The sequence below is a fragment of the Diabrotica virgifera genome, chromosome 2, assembly GCF_917563875.1.
Source record: "Diabrotica virgifera virgifera chromosome 2, PGI_DIABVI_V3a".
NCBI classification, from domain to species: domain Eukaryota; kingdom Metazoa; phylum Arthropoda; class Insecta; order Coleoptera; family Chrysomelidae; genus Diabrotica; species Diabrotica virgifera.
In genome coordinates, this window is record NC_065444.1 from 33,896,470 (window position 1) to 33,920,489 (window position 24,020).

The 24,020-nt window shown below is 33.6% G+C and overlaps 1 protein-coding gene across 1 annotated transcript in view; it reads left to right on the plus strand.

Moving 5' to 3' along the window:
- Positions 1-6,316: 6,316 nt before the first annotated feature.
- LOC114335504 (bromodomain-containing protein DDB_G0280777-like) overlaps positions 6,317-24,020 on the plus strand; it is a 44,102-nt gene continuing 26,398 nt past the window's right edge. The window contains exons 1-3 of the mRNA XM_028285751.2: positions 6,317-6,621; positions 15,288-15,533; positions 18,869-19,048. Of these exons, the coding sequence (XP_028141552.1) occupies positions 6,331-6,621; positions 15,288-15,533; positions 18,869-19,048 (717 nt within the window). The 5' untranslated portion in view covers positions 6,317-6,330. The remainder of the gene's footprint in view (positions 6,622-15,287; positions 15,534-18,868; positions 19,049-24,020) is intronic.

The following is a 24,020-nucleotide window of genomic DNA, read 5'->3' on the forward strand; positions in this document are numbered from 1 at the left end:
TTAAGCATAATTTATTCATATTTTCTAAAAAATATTAAAATTTTGTCGACTTCACAACTATTCAGAAAAGTGGACTTGTCCCGTTCTTGCACCGAGGTCTTCAATTCTAGCAGAAGCTCAAGAACCTCCTCTAAACCTGAGAAGAGGATTCTTGTCTAATAAGTTTCTAATAAAGACCAGGCTTGCGACTCACAAAAATTATTAAAGAAGAATGAACAATCTCACAGAGGAAAACCGCCTACACGATGGACATATGATATCAGGCGGATTAGTAAAAACTGGCAACAATCAGCACAAAACCGTGAAATGTGAAAACAATTGGTGGAGATATATGTCCAGCAGTAGACGTAAATTGGTTGGATGATGATGAAAAGTCTCACCTAATACAACTTAACAAGTAATTATTGGAGAATTAAAACTTTAACTCCTCTTGCAGATGCTTACCTAGAAACTAACAACTTTAGAGTGAACACTAAACAAATAAATTACTCATAGATAAGCTTTTTATCGAGAAAACCGCAATCTTTCCAAAGATCATAAAACCTACATAAAAAAACTTACCATGACAAAACAGTAAAATTAGAAAATTAATTCTATCTGAATTTCCTAATTATTATAAACACATCTACACAGATTGTTCCACAACATGTCATAACGTAGGTAACGCTTTTTATGTCGCTAATATAAAAAATGGTAATTCATTTAGACCACCAAAATTTATATCTATCTTCACTGCCAAACTTTATGCTATTGAAATAGTCCTAATTTACGCGGTTGAACAGAACTTTTGAGACACGGTTGTACCATCAGATTTTTTATCTGCTCTTGAGGCAATATGAGAAGTATATTAATCATTCTTTTATTATTGCGCTTTGCAAATAGAATCAGATCGTCGGTACATAGTCTTCCTTAACTACATAGGTTGGAGCAGTGGTCAAGTATATCGTTGATAGCCACGAGAAAAACAATTGGGTTCAGAAATGACCCCAGAGGTGTTCCGTTTTCCTGATTTTTTTTTGTTCAAAGGGAATTATCGGCGTATTATGAGCTAAGAATTATGAGCTATTATGAGCTATATGAATATAGAATATAGAGCTATTATGAGCTAAGAAAGCATAAATATGATAGAGTTCCTCGAGAGATTCTGTGGTGGGCACTAAATAAGAAAGGAGTCCCTGGCGAATATGTAAAGATTGTGAGAGATATGTATGAGGGAGTAACGACTAGTGTTAGGACAGGTGTGGGAGAGACTGATAAATTTCAGGTGAAAGTAGGATTGCACCAAGGCTCGGTGCTTAGTCCTTATTTATTCTCATTAGTTTCGGACCAGATAACAGCGAAACAACAGGATAGCATTCCATGGTGCCTAATGTATGCTGATGATGTAGTGTTAATAGGAAATAATGAAAGAGACTTATAACAAAAACTGGAACAGTGGAGACAATCTCTGGAGGAAAATGGTTTAAAACTTAGTAGGACAAAAACAGAGTATTTGGAATGTTCATTGAAGGATGGAGTTACTACAAATTAAATGGTATCTTTGGATGGTGAAATGATTGTGAAAAGCAATAGTTTTAGGTACCTAGCATCGGTATTACAGAGTAATGGAGAAATAGATGGAGATGCATGCAATAGAATTAGGGCTGGAGGGATGGAGGGAAGTGGAAAGAAGCGAGTGGTATGTTGTGCGACAGAAAAATTGCAATGAGACTGAAGGGAAAATTCTATAAAACAGACATAAAACCGGCTATGATGTACGGAACTGAATGTTGGCCAGTAAAAAAGAAAGAGGAACAACGAATACATGTGGTGGAAATGAGAATGCTTAGATAGATGAATGGAGTGACAAAGAAAGATAAAATTAGAAATGAGTATATTAGGGGAAGTCTACGTGTGGCACCAATTGATGCCAAAACGAGAGAGAATAGGTTAAGATGGTTTGGTCATGTTCAACGTCGAGACGTTAATCACCCAATACGAAGAATAGCTGAAGTGCAGATTCCTGGAAGGAGTAGAAAAGGAACACCAAAGAAGACCTGTAGGGAGACGATAAGGCAGGATATGTTGGTAAAGGGGATTAACATTGATATGTCTCAAGAGAGAATTGTGTGGAGAAATGCAATTAGGGAAGCCGACCCCGCATAGGGATAAGGCAAAGAGAATGATGATATGAGCTAGGAATTAAAAAAGTATATGATAGGCATCTAAAGTCTAAAGCGTTTATAATTTCACCAAAATTCAAGTGCAGTAAACCTATTGGACAACAACAGGGAAGTGAGAAAACTTAAGAGACTTCCAGACTTGGACTTTGGAGATAGATCCATATAGACATGAATTTTAGCGAAATTTAGTCAGTACTAATTTGTTAACTAAGTTTTATGCTTACGTAATAAAAACTGTAGTGAAAAAATTAACTAATAAAGTTCCAACGATTTTAAAACAATACTCTCAAATTTGATTAATTGCTAAAGTCGGAAATAATTAAAAAGAAAATAATATCCATTGTTTCAGGCAGCACACAACAATATGAGAATATACAACAAATATTCTATTCTTCATCTTCATTGGAGTGTATTACTATGAAATATAACCACAAAATAGTTTTTAAGTTTCACTTCCCTAATTGAAAAGTGTTAAAGTATAATTTTAAATTGATCATCCTTTTGACTTATTATTACTTAACGACTACAACTGCAGATGAAAATCGTTCGTTTAACAAGTTTAAATAGGTATTAAAGAATAGAATAATCACATGAGTAGAATGGCGAATATATAAGTCCTTAAAATAGCAAGGGACAAGATAACATGTCATAGAAAGGGCAACAATAGAAATAAACATTGTTTTGTTTAATTATGTCATCATCTACAGTCATCTACAGAAAAAGTACGATAGTCACAATGTATATAGGAAAGTTACAGAACTCACAGGTGGACTAAGACGGAGACAGAGAGGAAATCTAACTTATTCTGGCGGAAATACCATCTTAGACAAACAGAGTAAAATTAGAACGTGGAAAAATATCTAGAAAAACTATTTGAAGATCAAATGGATAACACCTTTGAGTTAGAAAAAGAGGTAAATGATGGACCAAGAATATTACAGCAGGAAGTTTATTCTGCCATAGCACGGCTAAAGGATGGCAAAGCAGCAGGTCCTGATAATATACAAGCAGAACTACTTAAACTGATGGATAACGAATCAATAGGAATAATCACAAAGATATTCAACAACATATACAACTCTGGAGAAATACCATCAGAATGGCTGAAGTCTGAGTTTATTGCACTTCCAAAAAAACCAGGAGCCAAAAAATGCGAAGAATACCGTATGATAAGCCTGATGATTCATCTCCTAAAATTGTTCCTAAAGGTAATCCATACGAGGATTTACAAGCTATGTGAAAGTCAAATTTCGCCCGGGTTTCGTCCAAATTCGGGTTCATAAATGCTGTTGGTACGAGAGAGGTTCTGTTTTCAATACAAGTCTTATTCCAGAGATGCAAAGACGTTAACTGCGACGTATACGCCTGTCTCGTTGAGTACGAGAAGGCGTTTGATCGAGTACAACACGCCAAGATGATGCAAATACTAAAAGAAGCAGGAATTAACAACCAATATCTGAAAATAATTAGAAAACTTTACTCGAATCAGACTGCAAACCTCAGTTGAGTTGACGGTGAACACACTGAATATGTGAAAATCATGCGTGAAGTGAAGCAGGGCTGCATTTTGTCCCCCCTAATTTTCAATATTTACTCTAAAAGAATATTTATCGAGGCTTTGCACGAAACTGAAAAAGGTATTCTACTAAACGGGTAATGGCTAAATAACATCAGGTATGCAGATGACACCATAGTATTTACGGACAACCTAGAAGACCTACAAGTCCTTATGAACAAAATCACGTATTATAGTCAACAATATGGACCCAATACAAACGTAAAAAAACAACTTCAGCAAGAAATAGATAACAGAAGGTAAACTCTATATCAACCAAACCCCTGTAGAAAGAGTGAGGCACTACAACTACCTCGGCGCCATAATAAATGAATAATGGAACAACCAAAAGATAAGAGCGCGCATCGGAAAAGCTGGATCAATCTTCAACCACATGGGCGCGTTTTTCAAGAGCCACAACATTTCTCTTGGTATAAAAGTAAGAATGTTGAGATCTTACGTCTTCTCTGTCCTTTTTTATGGTGTTGAATCATGAACTTTGAACGAGGATATGTGCCGAAAGTTGGAAACATTTGAGATGTGGCTATATCGGAGAATTCTTAAAATCCCATGGACTGATCGGGTCACAAATGAGGAGGTCCTTAGAAGAATGTGGAAGAACCTAGAGGTAGTGACCACTATCAAATCTCGAAGGTTGAAATACTTTGGACACATTATGCGAAATAAATCCAGATATGTCCTCCTACAAGCCATCCTGCAAGGAAAAATATTTGGAAAGCGAGGTCCAGGAAGAAGAAGAACATCCTGGTTAAGGAACCGCAGAACCTGGTTCAACACAACATCAGATGTTGTTACCAACCATGGAGTTATAATTACGGATTATAATTTTTATATAAAGCAACTTGAGAAACATCGACTTTGGCCTTAACAGCAGTTGACCATCGTTTTACTTCTGCTACAGGTTCCATAGACTTCCATACAGTTCCAAAGGCACCTCCTCGAAGTCTTCGTCTTCATCTGAAGACCAATTAACTTCAGTTTCTCCTACAACGTCTTTAGGTAGTGTCAAATTTTCTCCTATAAGGTTATCACCCTCAATGTCTTACTTATCAGTTAATATATCTGGCTGTGGAGGAATGATAGCAATATTTATTTCCAAGAACATTTCTATTAAAATATCAAAAATACTTCCATACGCCCATTGTACTCATATGAGTAGACCTAATTTTAACAACAAATACATCACGATATAATTAAAATTCGAAAAAATTAATCACGTAAGCCTTTTACTAAACCTATTATATTCTAACTTAAACCACTTAATGGTAAAAAGAAGTAAATAAGAGGAACTTACTGTAAATTTACGATAAATAAGTCGATGTCGAGAAAATAAAAAACGCATTTGTGTTGGTTTTATTAACAATAAACCAGCTGAATCATCCAACAAAATCTGTTACGGTTGTCTTCATAGGGGTATTTAGTTTACTGCAATTACTAAGAACTGCCACTATTTTATTGTATATGGCACTAGTGTGTCAAAATAGCAGCTGTACATAAATTAGTATTGTCCTTTCCATGATCATTTTTCAGTGCGTAACAAATGATAGGAAAAAAGGTGTAAGTCCGTGATAATACACATTTATGACATTTATTCTAACATGACATTTTAGTTAAATTAAGTTGTCACATTTTATTTTCAATTTGGAATAAAAACAAATCAAATGTGTTTCTTGCATTTATAAAATGGTATTTTCTTTAACTTGTATAGTCTTATAAATTATACAGATTATATTTGTAATATTATGATCTAATTTAAAAAAATAATTTTTTTATTATGGCGTCATCTATCGACAACTAGAATAACTAGAAAAAATGTTATAAAAATGTCACCGACGAAATGTAATCACCGACGTGCCTTTTTTTCTGTCACATACAATTTAATGCGTAAGAAAGAAATCGAAAAACTGTGACGCACTGAAAGATGATCATGAGAAATACTGTACAGTGGGCGCTAATGGGTTATTACTTGAATTATTTGTATCTATCGGGATTCCTTGAATATGTTCTCCTTTTGTCGCTTTAAAGGTTTTGGATTCTTTCTCTGGATCTCATTATTTTCGTTCGTAAAATATTAGTCTCTTGAACCATTTTTCCATATTTACCTGAATATTATATGTATTATGATATTAAGCACTGTAATTGACACACGTTTAGAATAACTGCTTTATTAAATATAATATGACTAACGACTTCATATTTGTTAAGGTATTTTTATTCAAATAAAATTTTATTACTCTCATATAACAGTTTTACGAAAGTGAAAATACATATTGTTAGCGTAAAATCAATAGTATAACACAACTATTAGAAAAACTTTCTTCGCATATTTATTTCTTTTTTAAATACACTCATCCTTGACCAATAATTTGCAATGATCATCAAATTAATCGTTGTAAAATAGCCAAGTTCATGCAACTATTTACCAATACCTCGTAGGTAGAAAATTTCACGACATCGCTAATACATTCAATACACTGACCCTATAATTGGTGTATATTCATCGGTAAATCGAAAGTAAAATAGGAGGAGAACTATATATAGACAATACCTCGCTTTTCGTACTTTTACTATACAGAACAGCGCAACAAAAAAATGAAAAACTCCTTCAAGTACTTTCTATTCATCTGGGTGCCGAGTGTGTTTTGTTTACCCGAGCCGGTGTCACAACCAGCGTACCAGACTAATCAGTACCTTAGTGCTCAAGTGTTACCCCAAGTGCAGTACAAGCAACCTGAAGCGCCAGGGTACGTGCAGGTTCAGCCCCAATATGTGCGTCAGCAGATTACACGACCAGTGCACGAACCCAAGAGGGAAGGGTTGCAGAATTATGCGACGCAGGATCAGAGTACTCAAGTAATTTTTGGTACCAGTGTTGATAGACAAGTAAGTTATTGCGTTTATTTTTTTCACTATAGAACAATATTATATCTAAGCCACACTTTTACCCACACTTTTACCGCACCAAGTCTTTTATATTCGATTTAAAACTGATTTTAGCAAGATAGAAATAACTTATCATTGTCAAAATGTTCTTACTTGTACATTGTACAAGGTTTAAAAATCATAAAGCTTTTCGTAGAATTGCAACTAGTTTGGTACTTTTTTACAAAAAAATTGCAAAAACCGTTAAATACGGATTTTTTTCAACAAAAATTACAAATAATTGGAAAATAAGTTTTCGAAAAATTACACAGAAGGCAAAAATATTCATGACATAAGCCTAAAAAAAATTGTTCAAAGCGATTCGTGAAAATGTTTTTGCTGCTATGTAGCCCAGTAAATCATCGTTTTGGAAGGGTCAACTCCGAATTGCATGAAAATTTGGATTTAGGTTCTACTTACCCTACACTTCAAAGTTGAATTTGTGCCGTTGCTTGCTTTTACTTGAGGGTGATATTCACCCCTTCTCGAGGGTGAAAAAACGCGCGTTTAAAGTAAGTCCGGAAATGAATAATTTGGCTACTTCTAAGCAACTTTGATTCTGTAGATTTTTTTAAGCAAGTGAACACTTTTCGAGTTATTTGCGATTAAAAATGTTGAAATTTCCACAAAGAAAACAACGTTTTCAGGCGGTTTTTCCCAAATGACTCAAAAAGTAAATATTTATCGAAAAAAATATTCCTAGCAAAAATGTAGCTTATAAAAAAAACGAAAAAATCGTCTCTTAATGAGGTATATAAACCAAGTAAAAGCAAAGTTGTAGTTCATGAAAAATACGTTCATATTTGTCAAATTCCGAATCGAATATTTCAACATGGAATAACCAAAAAATTAAGCAATTATCGGGAAAAACTGATAAGTGCTAGAAAACCTTTTAGAAAGTGCTAAGAGACATTTATTTTTATTTTCTATAAACGTTTCTAACAACAAAACTAAACGAGTTATCCTCAAAATAAAGTTGGTCCCTTTTTTTGGTCGTGAAAATGTCCTATTTAGCACCATAAATAAAATTAATCGTTACCGCTTTACCCTTTGTATGTGTACTATTATACAGTGCGTCCATAAAGTAACGCATAAATTCATTATTTCGTAATTAAGCGACTTTGAGGAAAAATCCCCAAACAGGTCGATCTTTATTTTTAAATTGCAATTTTTTTGGCATATATATCATACTAGTGACGTCATTCATCTGGGCGTGATGACGTAATCGATGATTTTTTAAATGAGAATAGTGGCCATGTGATAGCTCAATTGAAAGGATATTCAATTCTCTATTCAAAAATATAAACATTGACATAATTCTTTATACAGAATGTTCAAAAAAAATTTTGTGATTAAATTATTTGAGACAAGAAGAAGAATACAATATGTAATTTATTTAATTCAAAATGCGTTTTCCTGTTGAGAGAAAACTGGAAAAAAATGTTTATTTCACAAATAAACATTCTTTCTTACTTAAGTTCAATGTTAAAGCTGCCATTACCTGCCTCATTGCAGTTTGAACACATTCGTTTAAGCGAAAATCAATGTTTATTTTTCAAATAAATATTTTTGTCCAGTTTTCTGACAATAGAAAAACGTATTTTGAATTAAATAAATTACATAATATTCTTCTGTTTGTCTCAAATAATTAAATTAAATTTTTTTTGAACACCCTGTATAAATAATTATGTTATTGTTTATATTTTTGAATAAAGAACTAAATACTCTTTCAAATGAGCTATAACATGACCCCTATTCTCATTTAAAAAAATAATCGTTTACGTCATCACGCCCAAATTGATGACGTAACTAGTATGATATATATGCCAAAAAAATCGCAATTTAAAAATAAAAATCGACCTGTTTCGGGATTTTTCCTCAAAGTCGCCGGCTTACGCAATAATGAATTTATCCGTTACTTTATGGACGCACTGTATATTGCTTTTATGTATGTGTACTATTTATACGATCTGTAAGTTTGACCTGTTCGAAGTGCTTATTTTGGAAGAAATTTGGTTTTATAGTAAAAAAATGTTTTTCTAAAATTTTTACAAAAGTGCCCTTTTTTCAAAATAACTTTAAAAGTATTATTAATACGAAAAATCTGAAACAGTAAACAATGTAGGCTTCACTTTTATAAATATGATACTTTCATTTTATTTTTCTGTAATGCCGCGTCCTCACTGGTAAAAATTTGCGTCCAACCAGCTGTTCGTCTCAAATATTTGCGTGCTCGAGGTAAATTGTGCTAGTGTGGACGTGTTTGTCGCATAAATCGGATGCAAGAATTTTCGACGCACACAACGCACACGCTCCATCGGTTGTCGGTTTTCGAGCAAGGATCAAATGATTTGAACACCGCTGCTCCACTGGCAAAAATTTGCGACAAACCATTAGTTCAAAACGCTCGAAAAATTTACCAATGCGGACGCGGCATAAGACAAAAATTGGTTAAGACATGGCTGGTCAAAATTTGCATACATTCGTGATTAGTGACTCGTTCAAGCCCTTTAAACTACGACCCTTTCAAAAATAACCACTTTAGACTGGTGAAACTTACAGATGAAAAAACTTATATAAACTTATAAAAATACTTAATTAAAGTAAATTGTTTGTGTAAAGTGGTAACGAATAATTTCATTTAAGGTACTAGACAGGGGTAATTCTCACGATTTTTTTTTACCAAAAAAAGGAACCAACTTTTGAGCGTAACTCGCTTAGTTTTAATGCTATAAACTTTTATAAAAAATAAAGCTTTTTTTAAACACTTTAAAACAGTTTTAATGGGTTTCCCTAAAAGTACCTTAGGTTAGAAAGTTAATCTTGTTTTCAAGTTTTGGTTATTCACAGTTTTGGTTATTTCACGTTGAAATATTCGATTTGTGATTCGACGAATAAAAACGTATTTTTCTTGAGCTACACAACTTTGCTTATGCTGGGTCTATGGACTATGGACTAGTTAAACTTATAGCAGTTAATAAGAAAAAAATGTGCTAAATTTCAAACTAATCAACCAATAGTTTATAAGTTATTAAATTTTTTTACTATATTAAAAAAATATATATTATAATATACTAAAAGTACTAAAAAAATCCTCGTTTCATTAAATTTAGTATTAAAAAATAGTTTCAAAAGGGGCTTAGTTTTAGCTTATAAACATTAAAATAATTGATATTTTTTATGTCACACGATTGTAAGTAGTCTGAATGAGGGGTTAGGCTTCAAGGGTTAACCCCTCATCTTACATCCCTACAATCAGTGGCGGCTCGTGGTTAGTTAAAAAGGGTGTTCAATTAAGGAATGTAATTATAGAAATGGTGAATAAAAGCCGCGGGCAATTGCGGCATAGGTGAAAAAATATTTGGGGAAAAAACCCAGCGGTACCTAAGCGGATTAGTGAAATTATTATACTCTCCTGCTTCTCACCAAATTATACAGGGTGTAACAAAAATACAGGTCATAAATTAAATCACCTATTCTAGGACCAAAAATAGTTCGAATGAACCTAACTTACCTTAGTACAAATATGCACATAAAAAAAGTTACAGCCCTTTAAAGTTACAAAATGAAAATCGATTTTTTCCAATATATCGAAAACTATTAGAGATTTTTTATTGAAAATGGACATGTGGCATTTTTATGGCAGGAATATCTTAAATAAAAATTATAGTGAAATTTGTGCACCCCATAAAAATGTTATGGGGGTTTTGTCCCCTTAAACCCACCCAAACTTTTGTGTACGTTCCAATTAAATTATTATTGTGATACTATTAGTTAAATTCAATATTTTTAAAACTTTTTTGGTTCTTAGTAATTTTTCGACAAGGCAGTTTTTATCGAGTTGCGACTTCTTCTCTAATATGTTTACGTAGATATTTTATGGGGGTTTTGTTCCTTTAAACCTCCCAAATGGTTTTATACGTTCCAATTAAACTATTACTGCGATACCATTAGTTAAACACAGTGTTTTTAAAAGTTTTTTGCTTCTTTGTACGAGTATTTTTCGATAAGGCACATTTTATCGAGATGTGACTTCTTCTTTAATATGGTTCAAAATATACCTAAAAATGTAAATCATAAATAAATTTGCCTATTATTATCAAGTCTCCATAAATCATACTTAGCAATATACAAATATATGTGGTGGATTTGACAAATAATATGCAAAATATCTCGACAAATACTGACTTTTCGAAAAAGTACCAAGAGACAAAGAAGTTTTTAAAGCATTGTGTTTAACTAATGGTACTACAACAATAATCAAATTGAAACGTACACAAAAGTTTGGGTGGGTTTAAAGGAACCAAACCCCCATAAAATATTTATGGGATGTCTAAATTTCACTATAATTTTTTCTTAAGATACTACTGCCATAAGAATGCCACATGTTCATTTTCAATAAAAAATATCCAATAGTTTTCGATATATTGGAAAAAATCGATTTTCATTTTGTAATTTCAAAGGGCTGTAACTTTTTTTATGTGCACATTTGTACTAAGGCAAGTTAGTTCAATCGAACTATTTTTGGTCCCGGAATATGTGATTAAATTTATGACCTGTATTTTTGTTACACCCTGTATATTTACTTATTGCATAAGCGTTCGTTAAAAAATTATCAATAGTGAGTGCTTCGCCTGTTTAAATGTTGTGGAATATTAATCATTTTTTATTATTTACGTGTGGTAGGTATACATAAAATCTGTAACTAATTTCGATTAAATAATGCATTCATTTCCACACCACCATTGAGGTAAAATGCAAGGCACGTTTTTTCCTATATCCAGAATCTAATAATTGGCGAACATCAATATTGCCAATATCTGAGAGTTGCAATTCATTTTTTAAATGAATTTGGGAAGATCCGTGTTTTTTAATTTTTGTTGATAAATGAGATAAATCCCAAACGCCGTTTTTTGTCCACCCTAAAGAAATAATTGCATTCTTTGAAAATACTAAACGTGGAAAACAAAAAAAAAATGTAGTTTATCACACCCATACAACCACGAAGTTTTTTTTATATTGTTCAACTTAAAAGCAACGTTAAAACTTTTTGTTTTTCATAGCACATTCTTGTATCTCCGGCTGAGGTGGACCATTATTTTTTGTAATAAGTCGATTTTCAAAACTATTTGCATTTTCTTTTATTAATTCCACTGAATAAGGCTCCTGTTAATGTAGCATTAGAAAAAGTCGTACGAGACGCTAATATAGATAGCAGGGGAACAATATTCAATAGATCTGTCCAAATTCTAGCATATTCAGACGACGCGCGACGTGGACATTATAACAAGAACCAGAGCGAGAACTGCGGAAATCCTAACCGAGCTAGTAGCAGCAGCAGAACAAATGGGGTTACATATAAATCGAAATAAAACAAAATTCATGGCGACTAACACAAACACAAGAGCTGGAAATATTGACGCAGATCTAATCATCAATGACCAAAACTTCGAAGCGGTCAAAGAGTTCATATATCTAGGGACATCGGTTAACCCCAATAATAACACATCAGAGAAAATAAAAAGACGAATAATAATTGCAAACAGGTGTTATCATAGTCTATCAAAGTACTTAGCTAACAAACATCTGTCTCAAAAAACTCGTATAAGGCTTTATAGAACATTGATAGTCCCCGTTCTCACATATGGATCAGAGGCATGGAGGCTAACTAAAACAGATGAATCCGCTCTGTCGATTTTTGAAAGAAAGGTGCTACGTAAGATATTCGGAGCGGTCTGTGAGAACGGAATATGGAGGCGTAGATATAACTTTGAACTGCAGAATATCTACAAGCATACGTTTGGTGGAAAAGATATTATCACTATAATTAAGCGAAACCGCCTGCAGTGGGCAGGACATGTAGCCCGGGCCCCTGAATCGAACATGATAAAAAAGATTCTAACAGCGCAACCCGTGGGAATGAGAAGACGGGGTAGACCAAAGCTGAGGTGGATGGACGGGGTAACACAGGATGCCGAGAAGATCGGAGTCGGCAACTGGAAAATGCAAGCAAGGGACAGAACAGAATGGCCTAGAAAGCTTGAGAAGGTCGAGGCCCTCTAAGGGATGTAGCACCAAGATGATGATGAATAAGGTTCCATCATAAAATTTTAATATTGTATTTATGATTTTACCGTATTTTACTAAATCCCACAATAGAAAATTCCAAACTGTGAAACGAAACGGTCCTCTACTGGTCTCTGTGTGCACTGCACAAATCCTCACTGTTTTAAATAGGCGAAATGCTTTTTCACGGATTTTAAGATTTCTCTTTCTAACTACAGGGTTAGGTTAGGACTGGCTGGTTCAATTTGAATTGTGCACCAGAGCATATTATCTGTACTGGCCACGTGCATCCAGCGGCGTAGAGCAAGTAAATATGATTAATAAATAAAGGTATATTTTAATGATTCTATAAGATTAAAAAAAATTTTTAATAATATTGTAATATTTATGAGATTTAAAAAGCTGTATTTTAATGAACTTTTATTGGGTGTTCACTGCACAAGTAAACCAATGGAGAAACCGCCCCTGCCTACTATAACGGTTATTAAACAGATTCTTTATTTTTATGAAAATTTTATTTATTTTACTAATTAATAATTTGCCTTAGTTTTAGTTTCATTGTTATATAAAGAGAATAGTTTATCGATAATCGTGTGCAAATAATATGTGGTAGCAAAAACAATATATTCCTGTATTTAGGTTTATATTAACTACCTTTGTTTATTTAGAGTTTATTAAATAAATTTCAATAACGCTTAAAGGCGATTTGTAAATTAAAATAAAATAAACAAGATAGACTGGTCAGTTTATATAAACTTTATGAAACACGGTAAACAGCAGCATAAAAATTATACTTAAGGTACTAGTACATTTTAGAAGACCAAAATTAAGAATTTTTTTCCAGAATTTCTTTCTCAGAACCTTTATTAAAAACGACCATAAAACTTTTTCATATTAATATACAACTCTTAAAGAGTACAAAAACATATATATTTTTTCATTTATTATGCACGTACACTAATATTGTAGAGGGTGCAAAAGTCGAGGCCTCGAAACAAAAAAAACATACGGCATTTGAAAAAGGAGGTTTCTTACTTGACAATTTATCATCGTTAGTGGAAAATTCCGCAAAAAAAATTTACTGAAATTTGAAGAATTTTTGTTAAAAAAATCGCCCTTTTTTCTTCAGTTTTTCATTAGTAAAACATATTTATTTTGCATTTTTTGGTCAAATTGTGGTAAATTGTCACGTAAGAAAATTTCCTTTTTCAAATGCCGTACGATTTTTTTATTTTGAAGATCCCAATCCTGAGATGAACTGTCCGCCATCGGCACTACTTTTTAAAATGCAATAAAATATATTTTTGCCTGTAATATTATTGTGACGACAAACGAACTAACAAAAATCAAGGAGGGAGAGGTAATGGAAGCATAAGGAAATTAAAGAAAATAGAAAATCACTTGGAGAGGACATCATATCAAATGAATTTCCAAAGTATCAAGGACAAGATCTGACTACTATTAAAACGAATCAAAAAAATAATAAAATAAAACAGAATACCACCAGAATGGAGATCAAGCTTCCTAATACCCCTCTTTAAAAGTCTAGGATGTTATTTATTAAAAAAAAGCCAAAAAAAGACTTTATCAAGAGAGGTACGTGTATAATAGTAATAATTAAAACGATCGTAAATATCTACCAGCACGAAACAATAAAAGTAAAAGTAGAAGACAAACTAACTGATCCAATTGAAGCTGGCAATGGAATAAGAAGCTGGCAATGGAAGCTCTATCCATGAGTCTTATATTGTTCAACCTGATCTTGGATGAAACAATAAGCAAGTAAGAACTAAAAATAGATACCAAATTAAAAAATTAACAACTAAAAATAATCTACAATGCAGAAGATGCATTACTAATCTCTCAAAGTGGTAACGATTTACAATTTTAACATGTTAATTTCATCAGAAAAGACAAACTGCATGGTTATAACACCAAATCCAATAAGATTTAAATAAGAGCTTTAGATAATAGAACAAGCGATTGAGTTTAACTATCTATTAGCAAACTGAATCTAATAAAACAAACAGAGCCGCAGGGTGCTTGAACGAAAAAATATGGAGAAATAAAAATATCGGAAGAGAAATGAAAGGTACAATTTACATGACCTGGCATAGAGAGAACAAAAAGAATTCTTGAAACAGCAGAGATGAGAACCGTTCGAAATATCCATGGTGTAACACTATGGGACAGAGCTACTGTAAAATACAGATATACGACGGAGATGTAAGGTGGAAAACACTTATACAACAGAGAACAAAAATATAACATTGTGTTGCTTAGGCAAGTCTGGTACTAAACCACTCGAAAAGCTCAACATCAGTGGGAAGACCATGAAAACAATGGAACGACAACTTAGTGAAAGCACATTAAAAATAGAGAGAGAGAGAGTCATGTCTACACAAAAAGAAGAAGAAGCATGTAATATTGCAAGGTGGTGTTGACTTCTAGTGTTTTTTCTTTCTTTTTGTAGATTGTAGATGTTTTTAATTAATTCTTTACCGTTGATAGGTTCAAGTGTATATCTAACTATTAACGATTATTATTGTACCCGTAATTAGGTTCAGAGTCCTGACCAACTACAGTACGACTTTCAACCTCTCCTAGCTTCACAAGCTAGACAGGCCTTTCAAGTGGCCCAACAAAAAAAGTATGTCAGTGAACCACAACAATATCAAACCGAGCAATATCAGACACAGCCTCAGCAATACGTAGTGGAAAAACCACAAGTGAGATACATAACAAAACAAGTTCCTGCAAAACAAAGACCCCAGCAAATTAAACAGAGAGAAGAAGAGGATTATGATGTAAGTATTATATAGTTTATTTGTTATCTTGGAGACTGTTGACATTTTTAGATATTTAATTTACACTTTTATTTGAAATACGATTTTATATCCTTTTAAACTTTTTATCTTCCTAAAGGCCAGAACCATCCTCCACGACCAGCAGATAGATACCTTCATCGGATAATAGATAACAAGAATATAAAACAATAAATAAAGTAATTAAAGAGAATTCGAGAAGAGAAGGTGGGCTGAAGAACTGTCAAAACAAGGAGAAATAGTTGCACAAATCAACAGAACTAAAGAGCTATACCAAATTACTAGATGACTAATAAAAAATGGGGCTAACTGTTCGAATATTGAAAGATCCAAGACAGGTGAATTTCTTAATACAAAAGATGACCAAGTGACGAGATCGAAAGAGCATTTTCAAGAGATACTAGGTATTGCCAGGTATAACGAAGATAAAATGTCAAAACCCCGTAGAATATAGATTTGTCTATATCTTACCAGGCCCCATTTAAAAAGGAGATAGCTATCAAATCTCTAAGCAAGTCCCCAAGAATCGACAATATTGCTGCTGGAATACAAAAAAACTGATCCGCATCTAACTGTTGAAAGTTTGTACTCCATAATCTGAGAGGTATTGGATTAACCGCATTTATTCCCGCATTCATTCCCGGTTTCCCTCATTCCAGCGGAATCGAAAAAAGACATCATTATCAAGCTTCCGAAAAAGGAAAAACTCACACTGTACTAAAATTTGAGAAGAATAAACTTGCTTACCGCCATAAATAAAATTTTCACGACCATCGTATTGAAAAGGTTAACCAACAATGTGGAATTTCGAGCTAATCAAGCAGGCTTTAGGCCAGAATCGTCCTGCAGCTCTCTCTTTTGTCGTTTTCCCATTACTAAGGATCGTGATTTCTTCCAATATTCCTAACAATGTTTCTCCATTGGTCTCTATCTTCAGCTGCTCTAAGAGCTCCGCAGGATGAGTTTCCAGCTGAATGCTTTATTTGGTCAGACTGCGCAGCATTCTTCTCCAACACCATATCTCAAAGTCATCAGTTTTATGGCGCTCGCATGCGAAAGAGTCCAAGTCTCCGTATAGAAATATTGAGAACACAAGGGAATTCTCCAGTCTCATCTTGATATTTTGAGAGATAGATCTCTCTTTCCAAACTTTAGTTAGGCGACTCATCGCATTTTTTGCCATACCAATACGTCTCCGAACTTTTGCTTCACAGTTACCATCGTCAATTATACTAGACCCGAGATAGATAAAGGTGTTTACTATCTTTTATTCCTGTAACATGATAGTCAGTTGAATAGTGTTGAATCTGTCGACCACCATTATTTTTGTCTTGCCTTTATTGATTTTCAGACCAACTTTACTGCTTTCGTACTCAACTCTTCGCAGAAAATCAAACATTTCTTGCTCATTTGCTGCTATAAGTGTAGTGTCATCAGCAAACCTTAAATTGGAGATTTTCCTACCAGCTACTGTTATTCCACCGGCCCATCCTTCTAAAACCATCCTCATGACATGTTCACCATAAATGTTAAATAAGTCAGGTGACAACACGCATCCTTATCTAATACCTCTCTCGGTCTTGAATTGGTTTGAGAACTTATGATCTAGTAGTACTGTCGCTATATTGGACTGGTACAGATTTTTAATAAGTGTCACCAGGTGCATTTGTGCGCCCATTTCTATTAAAATTGACCACAGATTTATCCAGCTTGCACAATCAAATGCCTTTTGGTAGTCAACGAAGCATATAATCATAGGTACTTGAAATTCTCTAGACTTTTCAATAAGTTGTCTCAGGTTCAGGATGTGTTCCCTTGTACATTTACCCTTTACAAACCCCGCTTGTTCCTCCTGCATAGACCATATCAATACTATGAGGCTAATAATGAATCAATCGGTTGAATGGAACACACCATTATACATTTTTTTTTCGATTTCTAGCGTATCTTTGACAGCTTATCTAAATTTACTACCTATATGAAAATATCCCTAAAAAATATCCCTCAAAAAAATTTTCATTATAAAATCACAGTACACTGAGGCGAAATGCAGCGTGACACACAATGGGATCAACAGTGACGAATTTAAGTTACTTACTGAAGTCAGACAGGAATGCGTACTCTCTTCGTTCCTTTTGACACAAGAGGAGTACAATGGACGTTAACCACACGCCTAATTGATCTAGAATACGCCAGCGTTATCGGCCTATTAGGACAAAAGTTCCAAGATGTGGCTGACCAATTGGAAACACTTTCCACTGAAGCCAATAAAGTAGGTTTGAAAATCAATAATAAAACCAAATCTATGAGAATTAATGCAAGAAACAACACACTATTTACTATTAGCAACATGCTTATTGAAAATGTGGACAATTTTACATATCTTAAAGTATCATAACAGAAAGCGGAGGTAGAGAAGATGATATTCTTGAGGATACGAAAAACTGAACAAGAATCCAGCATGCTTAACCCTGTTTGGAATTCTGGTCAGTTTACTTCAAAGACAAGGATCCGCTGATTCCAGTCAAATGTGATGTGTGTTCTATACTACGGATGTGAAACTTGGAAAGTGAAAATAACATTTTTAGACAAACTGCAGGTCTGCTACACCGGACCAAATAAAAGAGGATAAAAAATTAAATGAAGTCCAAAAAGTAGGGTTAAATCGGTCACAAAAATAGCTCCAGTATTTCCAAAAGTACCCTAGAGTGGAGCCCTCAAGGAAAAATAAACAGAGGTCGCAAACTTAAAGAAGATCCATCATTGATGAGAGAAGAGGTCAAGGAAAGACTTTGAATGAGGTGAAGGCCGTAGCGCAAAATAGAACTCGATGGCGCATTTTTACTGAAGCTCTATGCTCCACTTAGGAGTTCAAGAACCACATAATATGTATAATTACACAGCAAGTTTTTTTTGTATAAAATGAAAATACAATAAGAATTTTAAACAAAATAACATCACAATATACCCCGATTAACGAAACGACTAAAATAAAAAACCATGTAGAATAAAATGTAGATAATGCACCAATTTCATTAAAATGTTTTCTGTGGAATAAAATTTGCATAAAACAGAATTTTTTTCAGCATCGTGTTTTTGAAACATTTATAATGATTGAAATGCTTGAACGACGAATCCTAAGAGACAATGGTAATTGTAATAAGCCTTTCGTCATAATTATTTTCTTCAAAGAACAAAAACCGTTGTTTTCGAAGTGTATAAAATAACAATACAAAGAAAAGAGAAAATCATATGCCGCAAATTACAGTCTTTTGTCAGTATTCCGCTCTAACCCCCTTTTAACTTTTGTGTTTCAGCCCAATCCCTCCTACCAATTCGGGTTCGATGTGAAGGATGAGTTGAACACCAACTATCAGAATAGAAAGGAACAAAGAGAAGGAAACAAAATTACAGGAAGTTATTCAGTAGTCGACTCCGATGGATTCATTCGAACTGTTTCATACACGGCTGATCCCAAAGAAGGATTCAAAGCTGAGGTAATACTTTTTAGATTAGTTTGGTTGCTCTAAGCTACGATGAGAATTTTCTAAAGATGCAAACGAAATTTTAGATATCATACGCCTATTAACCTATTTTCAACTTACAAGACCGTTTATTTTTCATTTTCTAAAAAGTTATACACTAAGAAAACATCACTATGGATACAAAAAAACAGAAAATCTGACTATGTACCGGGTGTCCCAATAAGAATGGCACTCGGCCATATCTCAGGAACCGTTTATAGTACAGCTTTGGGAAAAAAAATTATAAGAGCTGCCTCGAGAAAAGCCTGGAAATTATTTTCATAATTGTAAGTCTACCGCTAGAGGGCGTAATTGAATATCAAAAATTAAAAAATCGAAATTTTACCAAATTTGCCTAATGAAAGGGCACTGGAAATACGATTATCGTATTCTTCATAAAATTCTGCGCATATTTTATTTAACAAGTTTAAGTCTACCTGTGCAAATAAGAGGTGGGAGTGAGTGGGAACCTTGTTATGAAAAATCGCTGTAAGTCCGGTTCTACTTAATCGATTTTTGCAAACTTGGTCTTGTTGAAAACAGCTCTTTTTCGTCAATGCAATAGTTATAATTTGGAAACAGTCTATTACGTAATATGCCGGCTGGGAGGCGCTATTTTTTTTTTCTTTTTAGAAATCTAGTTTTCTTTGGAAAATATTAAATACAAGTATGTACTTTTTTTTCCTGTGTTACAAAATTATACCAAATTAACAAAAGAATACCGAAAACTGCACGTCGATACCTTTTTTGTATCTCGAGATATATTAAGAAACGTGTAAATTTTAAACATAACTGTTGCTGTCATATAAGTGTAAATATATAGAAGCAAGTAGTGTGCTATGGAAAAAAACAAAGAAACATTTTCCAGGTGTCACCGTATATATTAAATCAAAACAAAATATGAAAAACTCTACTACTGGGGTGACGTCTTTGGGGATATTTCATTGCATATATTCTAGCCGCAACAGTTGCATTTCTTATGCATTCAAAGAATGTGGTTATCATGTGAAATGCTTCTTAGTTTGTAAGAATCATCTTGAATTTCACTCTGTATAAATTTTATATAAAATTTAATAGAAACAAACCGCAGCAAACCATCAATGAACAAATTTTTATGTTTTACTGATTTGACACATAATTTGACACATGATGACTTTTTGAAGTTAATACTTCTAATAGTTCTATTTTTTTCCATAGCACACTACTTGTTTCCACTTTGACTTCCTAACTTAATTTACCGGTGACAATAACAGTTATGTATTTACCTTAGTTGGGAATAGGATAATTGGTATTAAAATATAATGAAATAAAAATTAAAAATTTGTGTAAAAAATCTGACGTTTTTACATTTTCTACGATTCATCGAGAGAAAAGCAAACGCGCAGAGGCAACAATTCATAAAAATTTACATATTAACGCTATTTTTTTGGTATTATTTTAAGTATTAAAATTAGTGTAATATTTAAATAAAAATAAAATTAAACTGTTTAAAATAGATTTATTTCGTTAAAATCATAATAATAGAAGTATAAGTTCTTACTCGGGTGCAAAGTAAACACACTCTTTTTTTTTTTGTTAAATTTTATAGTGTTATTTGTGTTATTGTTGTTTTGATTCATTATATAAGGTGACATCTGGACAATGTTCCTTTGTTTTTTTCCATAGCACACTACGTGCTTCTATATATTTCCACTTATATGACAGCAACAGTTGTTTAAAATTTACACGTTTCTTAAGATATCTTGAGATAGAAAAAAGGTATAGACATGTGGTTTTCGGTATTCTGTTGCTAATTTGGTCTAATTTTGTAACACAGGAAAAAAAATACATACTTGTATTTAATATTTTCCAAAGAAAACTAGATTTCAAAAAAGAAAATAAATACCGCCTCCTAGCCGGCATATTACGTAATAGGCTGTTTCCAAATTATAACTATTACATTAACGAAAAAGAGCTCTTTTAAACAAGACCAAGCTTGCAAAAATCGATTAAGTAGAACCGGAGTTACAGCGATTTTTTCATAACAAGGTTCCCACTCACCCCCACCTCTTATTTGCACAGGTAGACTTAAACTTGTGAAATAAAATATGCGTAGAATTGTATGAAGAATACGATGATTGGATTTCCAGTGCCCTTTCATTAGGCAAATTTGGTAAAATTTCGATTGTTTAATTTTTGATATCCAATTACGCCCTCTAGCGGTGGACTTACAATTATGAAAATAATTTCCAGGCTTTTCCCGGGGCAACTTTTGTTATAAAAATTTTTTTCCCAAAGCTGTAGTATAAACGGTTCCTGAGATATGGCCGAGAGCCATTCTTATTGGGACACCCGGTACATTAAACAGAATTGTTGGTAATTAAATTTTTTTTCTACAACCGTGTTAAAAATGCAATTTTTAGCAGTATACTCTCTCTCTCTCTCTTTCTCTCTCTCTCTCTCTTTCTCTCTCTCTCTCTCCCTCTCTCTCTCTCTCTTTCTCTCTCTCTCTCTTTCTCTCTCTCTCTCTCTGGTCATTTATGTTACCAACCTCATAATTAGGTCTTTTGTATATTCCTCTAATTTGGTCGACACTTACCGATCCCTTGTTGGGGATCTTCCTTATGATCTTCTGCCTTCCTCCTTTTGGTGGATTCTTTTAGCTAGTCCTTGTTGATTCATTTAACCATGTCTCTATACCATCTCAGTTGGGCCTCTTCAATTTTCGTAATAATTGGTTGGATATTCTCAAACTGCCTCATTTCTTATCCTGTCTAACCTGGTTATGCCCATTATGCTTTTAAGAAACTTCATTTCTTTGCTCTGTCCGGCAGTTTTATATCCGGCATATAATATCAGTGTTTCTGCTCAGATTTCTTTAATTATGTCATCCAAGACGATGTTAAATAGTATAGAACCATGGATTCCCCTTTGACGTAGATTCTCATTTACTATGAAGTCTTTGGATTCCATATTATCGATTCTGACCCTGTTCCTTGTATGTCTGCATACACTCATAATGGCTTCACTGAGTTTGATATTCACAACTTTATTTTTTAAACACATACCTATCACCTTCCTTGGAGTATTATCAAATGCTTTTTCTACGTCAATAAGGGCTTGGCATAACTCAATTCTTGAGTTAACTGCGTTCTTTATTAATTTTTTGATAAGAAAAATGGGGTCTGATGCTTCTGCCTTTCCTGAATCTACTCTGCGATTGTTCCATTTTAGAATCAACGTCTTGTAAAAGACGTTTCTCTCATATTCTCTGGTATGCTTTAGATGAGATGCTCAGTATTATTATACCTGTGTCCACTGTATTTACTGCATTCGCGCCCATCTCCCTTTTTGAAAATAGTTAGAATAACCCCCTCCACCCTATCTTTTGGCATTTTACTTTCACTTCATGGCATAATACAAACGTCAATTCAATCCCTTGTCAACCATATTTTTTAGAATTTCCACTGTGATTTTATCAAATAAAGCCGCTTTACCCTTCTTAAGAGGAAAGGAACATTTTGACGCCTGTCAGAGTTTTCAATGTATTTTAAATGTAATTATTTTTTTCGAATCCTGAGAAAACTAATAAATATTTTTGAAAAATTTAAACCCAAAATGAAAGATTACTTTATTACCGAGGGCTGAAAGTTCCTTAGAATGAATAAAAAGTTTCTTTTGAATAAGATATTTGAAATTAAAAATCACACTACATTTTCTCTTAGTTTTTCACCCATGTAACTTATTAAAATAAACATTATAGAAGTTTTCAGGGACTTTCGGCCCTCGGCAAAAACGTAATCTTTCATTCTGCTTTTAAATTTTTCAAAAATACTGAGTAGTTTTCTCAGGATTGCAGCCGAAAATACGTACCCATCCCCTTAAGTTTTTGTGTATAATTTCTATTATTTCTGTTATATCTATTTCTCCTGGATTTTGGTCTTTCTGCGCTGCCTCTTCTGGTTCTTCTTGTTTGCTGTCTACAACGTTTTGAGTGTTCAGTAGATCCTAAAAATATTGCTTTCATCTGTTCTACCAATTTGGGTGCGATGTGAAAGATGAGTTGCACACCAACTATCAGAATAGAAAGGAACAAAGAGAAGGAAACAAAATTAGAGGAAGTTATTCAGTAGTCGACTCCGATGGATTCATTCGAACTCTTTCATATACGGCTGATCCCAAAGAAGGATTCTAAGCTGAGGTAATACTTTTTAGATTAGTTTGGACTATTTTCAACTTACCAGACCGTTTATTTTTTATTTTCTAAAAAGTTATACACTAAGAAAACATCACATCACCATGGATGCCAACAAACAGGAAAGACACTATAAAAAATGGAAGTATATACATAATACAAAATTGTATATACACTTGATCTTCCAGTTCCGTTTCGAGCTTTCCGTAGTTCCGTAGTTTCCGTATTTTCAAGCGGTTATATAAAATTGGCGCAGCATACGTTGTGAATCATCTTCACTTTGAGAGATTAGAATTGTGTCGTCTGCATAGCAGATTATTTTAAGTTGCTTTTTAAATCTTATTTTTTTTATAGAATTTCCTCTATGATCAGGTTAAACAATGGAGGATTCAGGTAATCCCCCTATCTTATCCTATTTCCAGCTTCAATTGGGTCAGTTAGTTCTTCTTTTACTTCTATTGTGTTGTTATGGTAAATATTTGATTATTGCTAGAGGTATATTTATCAGCCAGTCACCCTTACTGTTCTTTAGTCAGAATGTCTTTTGAGATGCCCTGCCCATTGGCTAGTAAGGCAATAATAACAGGCAGTAAGGCTGGTATGAGAGGAAGTCCCAACTGGAAGAAGACCACGCCGACGCCCTCGACTCCGGTGGCCAGATAATATAGCGGGAGATCTGAAAGCTATGGGAGTGGAGAACTAGATGAATATTGCTCAAGACAGAGAAGAATGGATGCATGTTGTCGAGTTGGCTGAAACCTACGAAGGGTT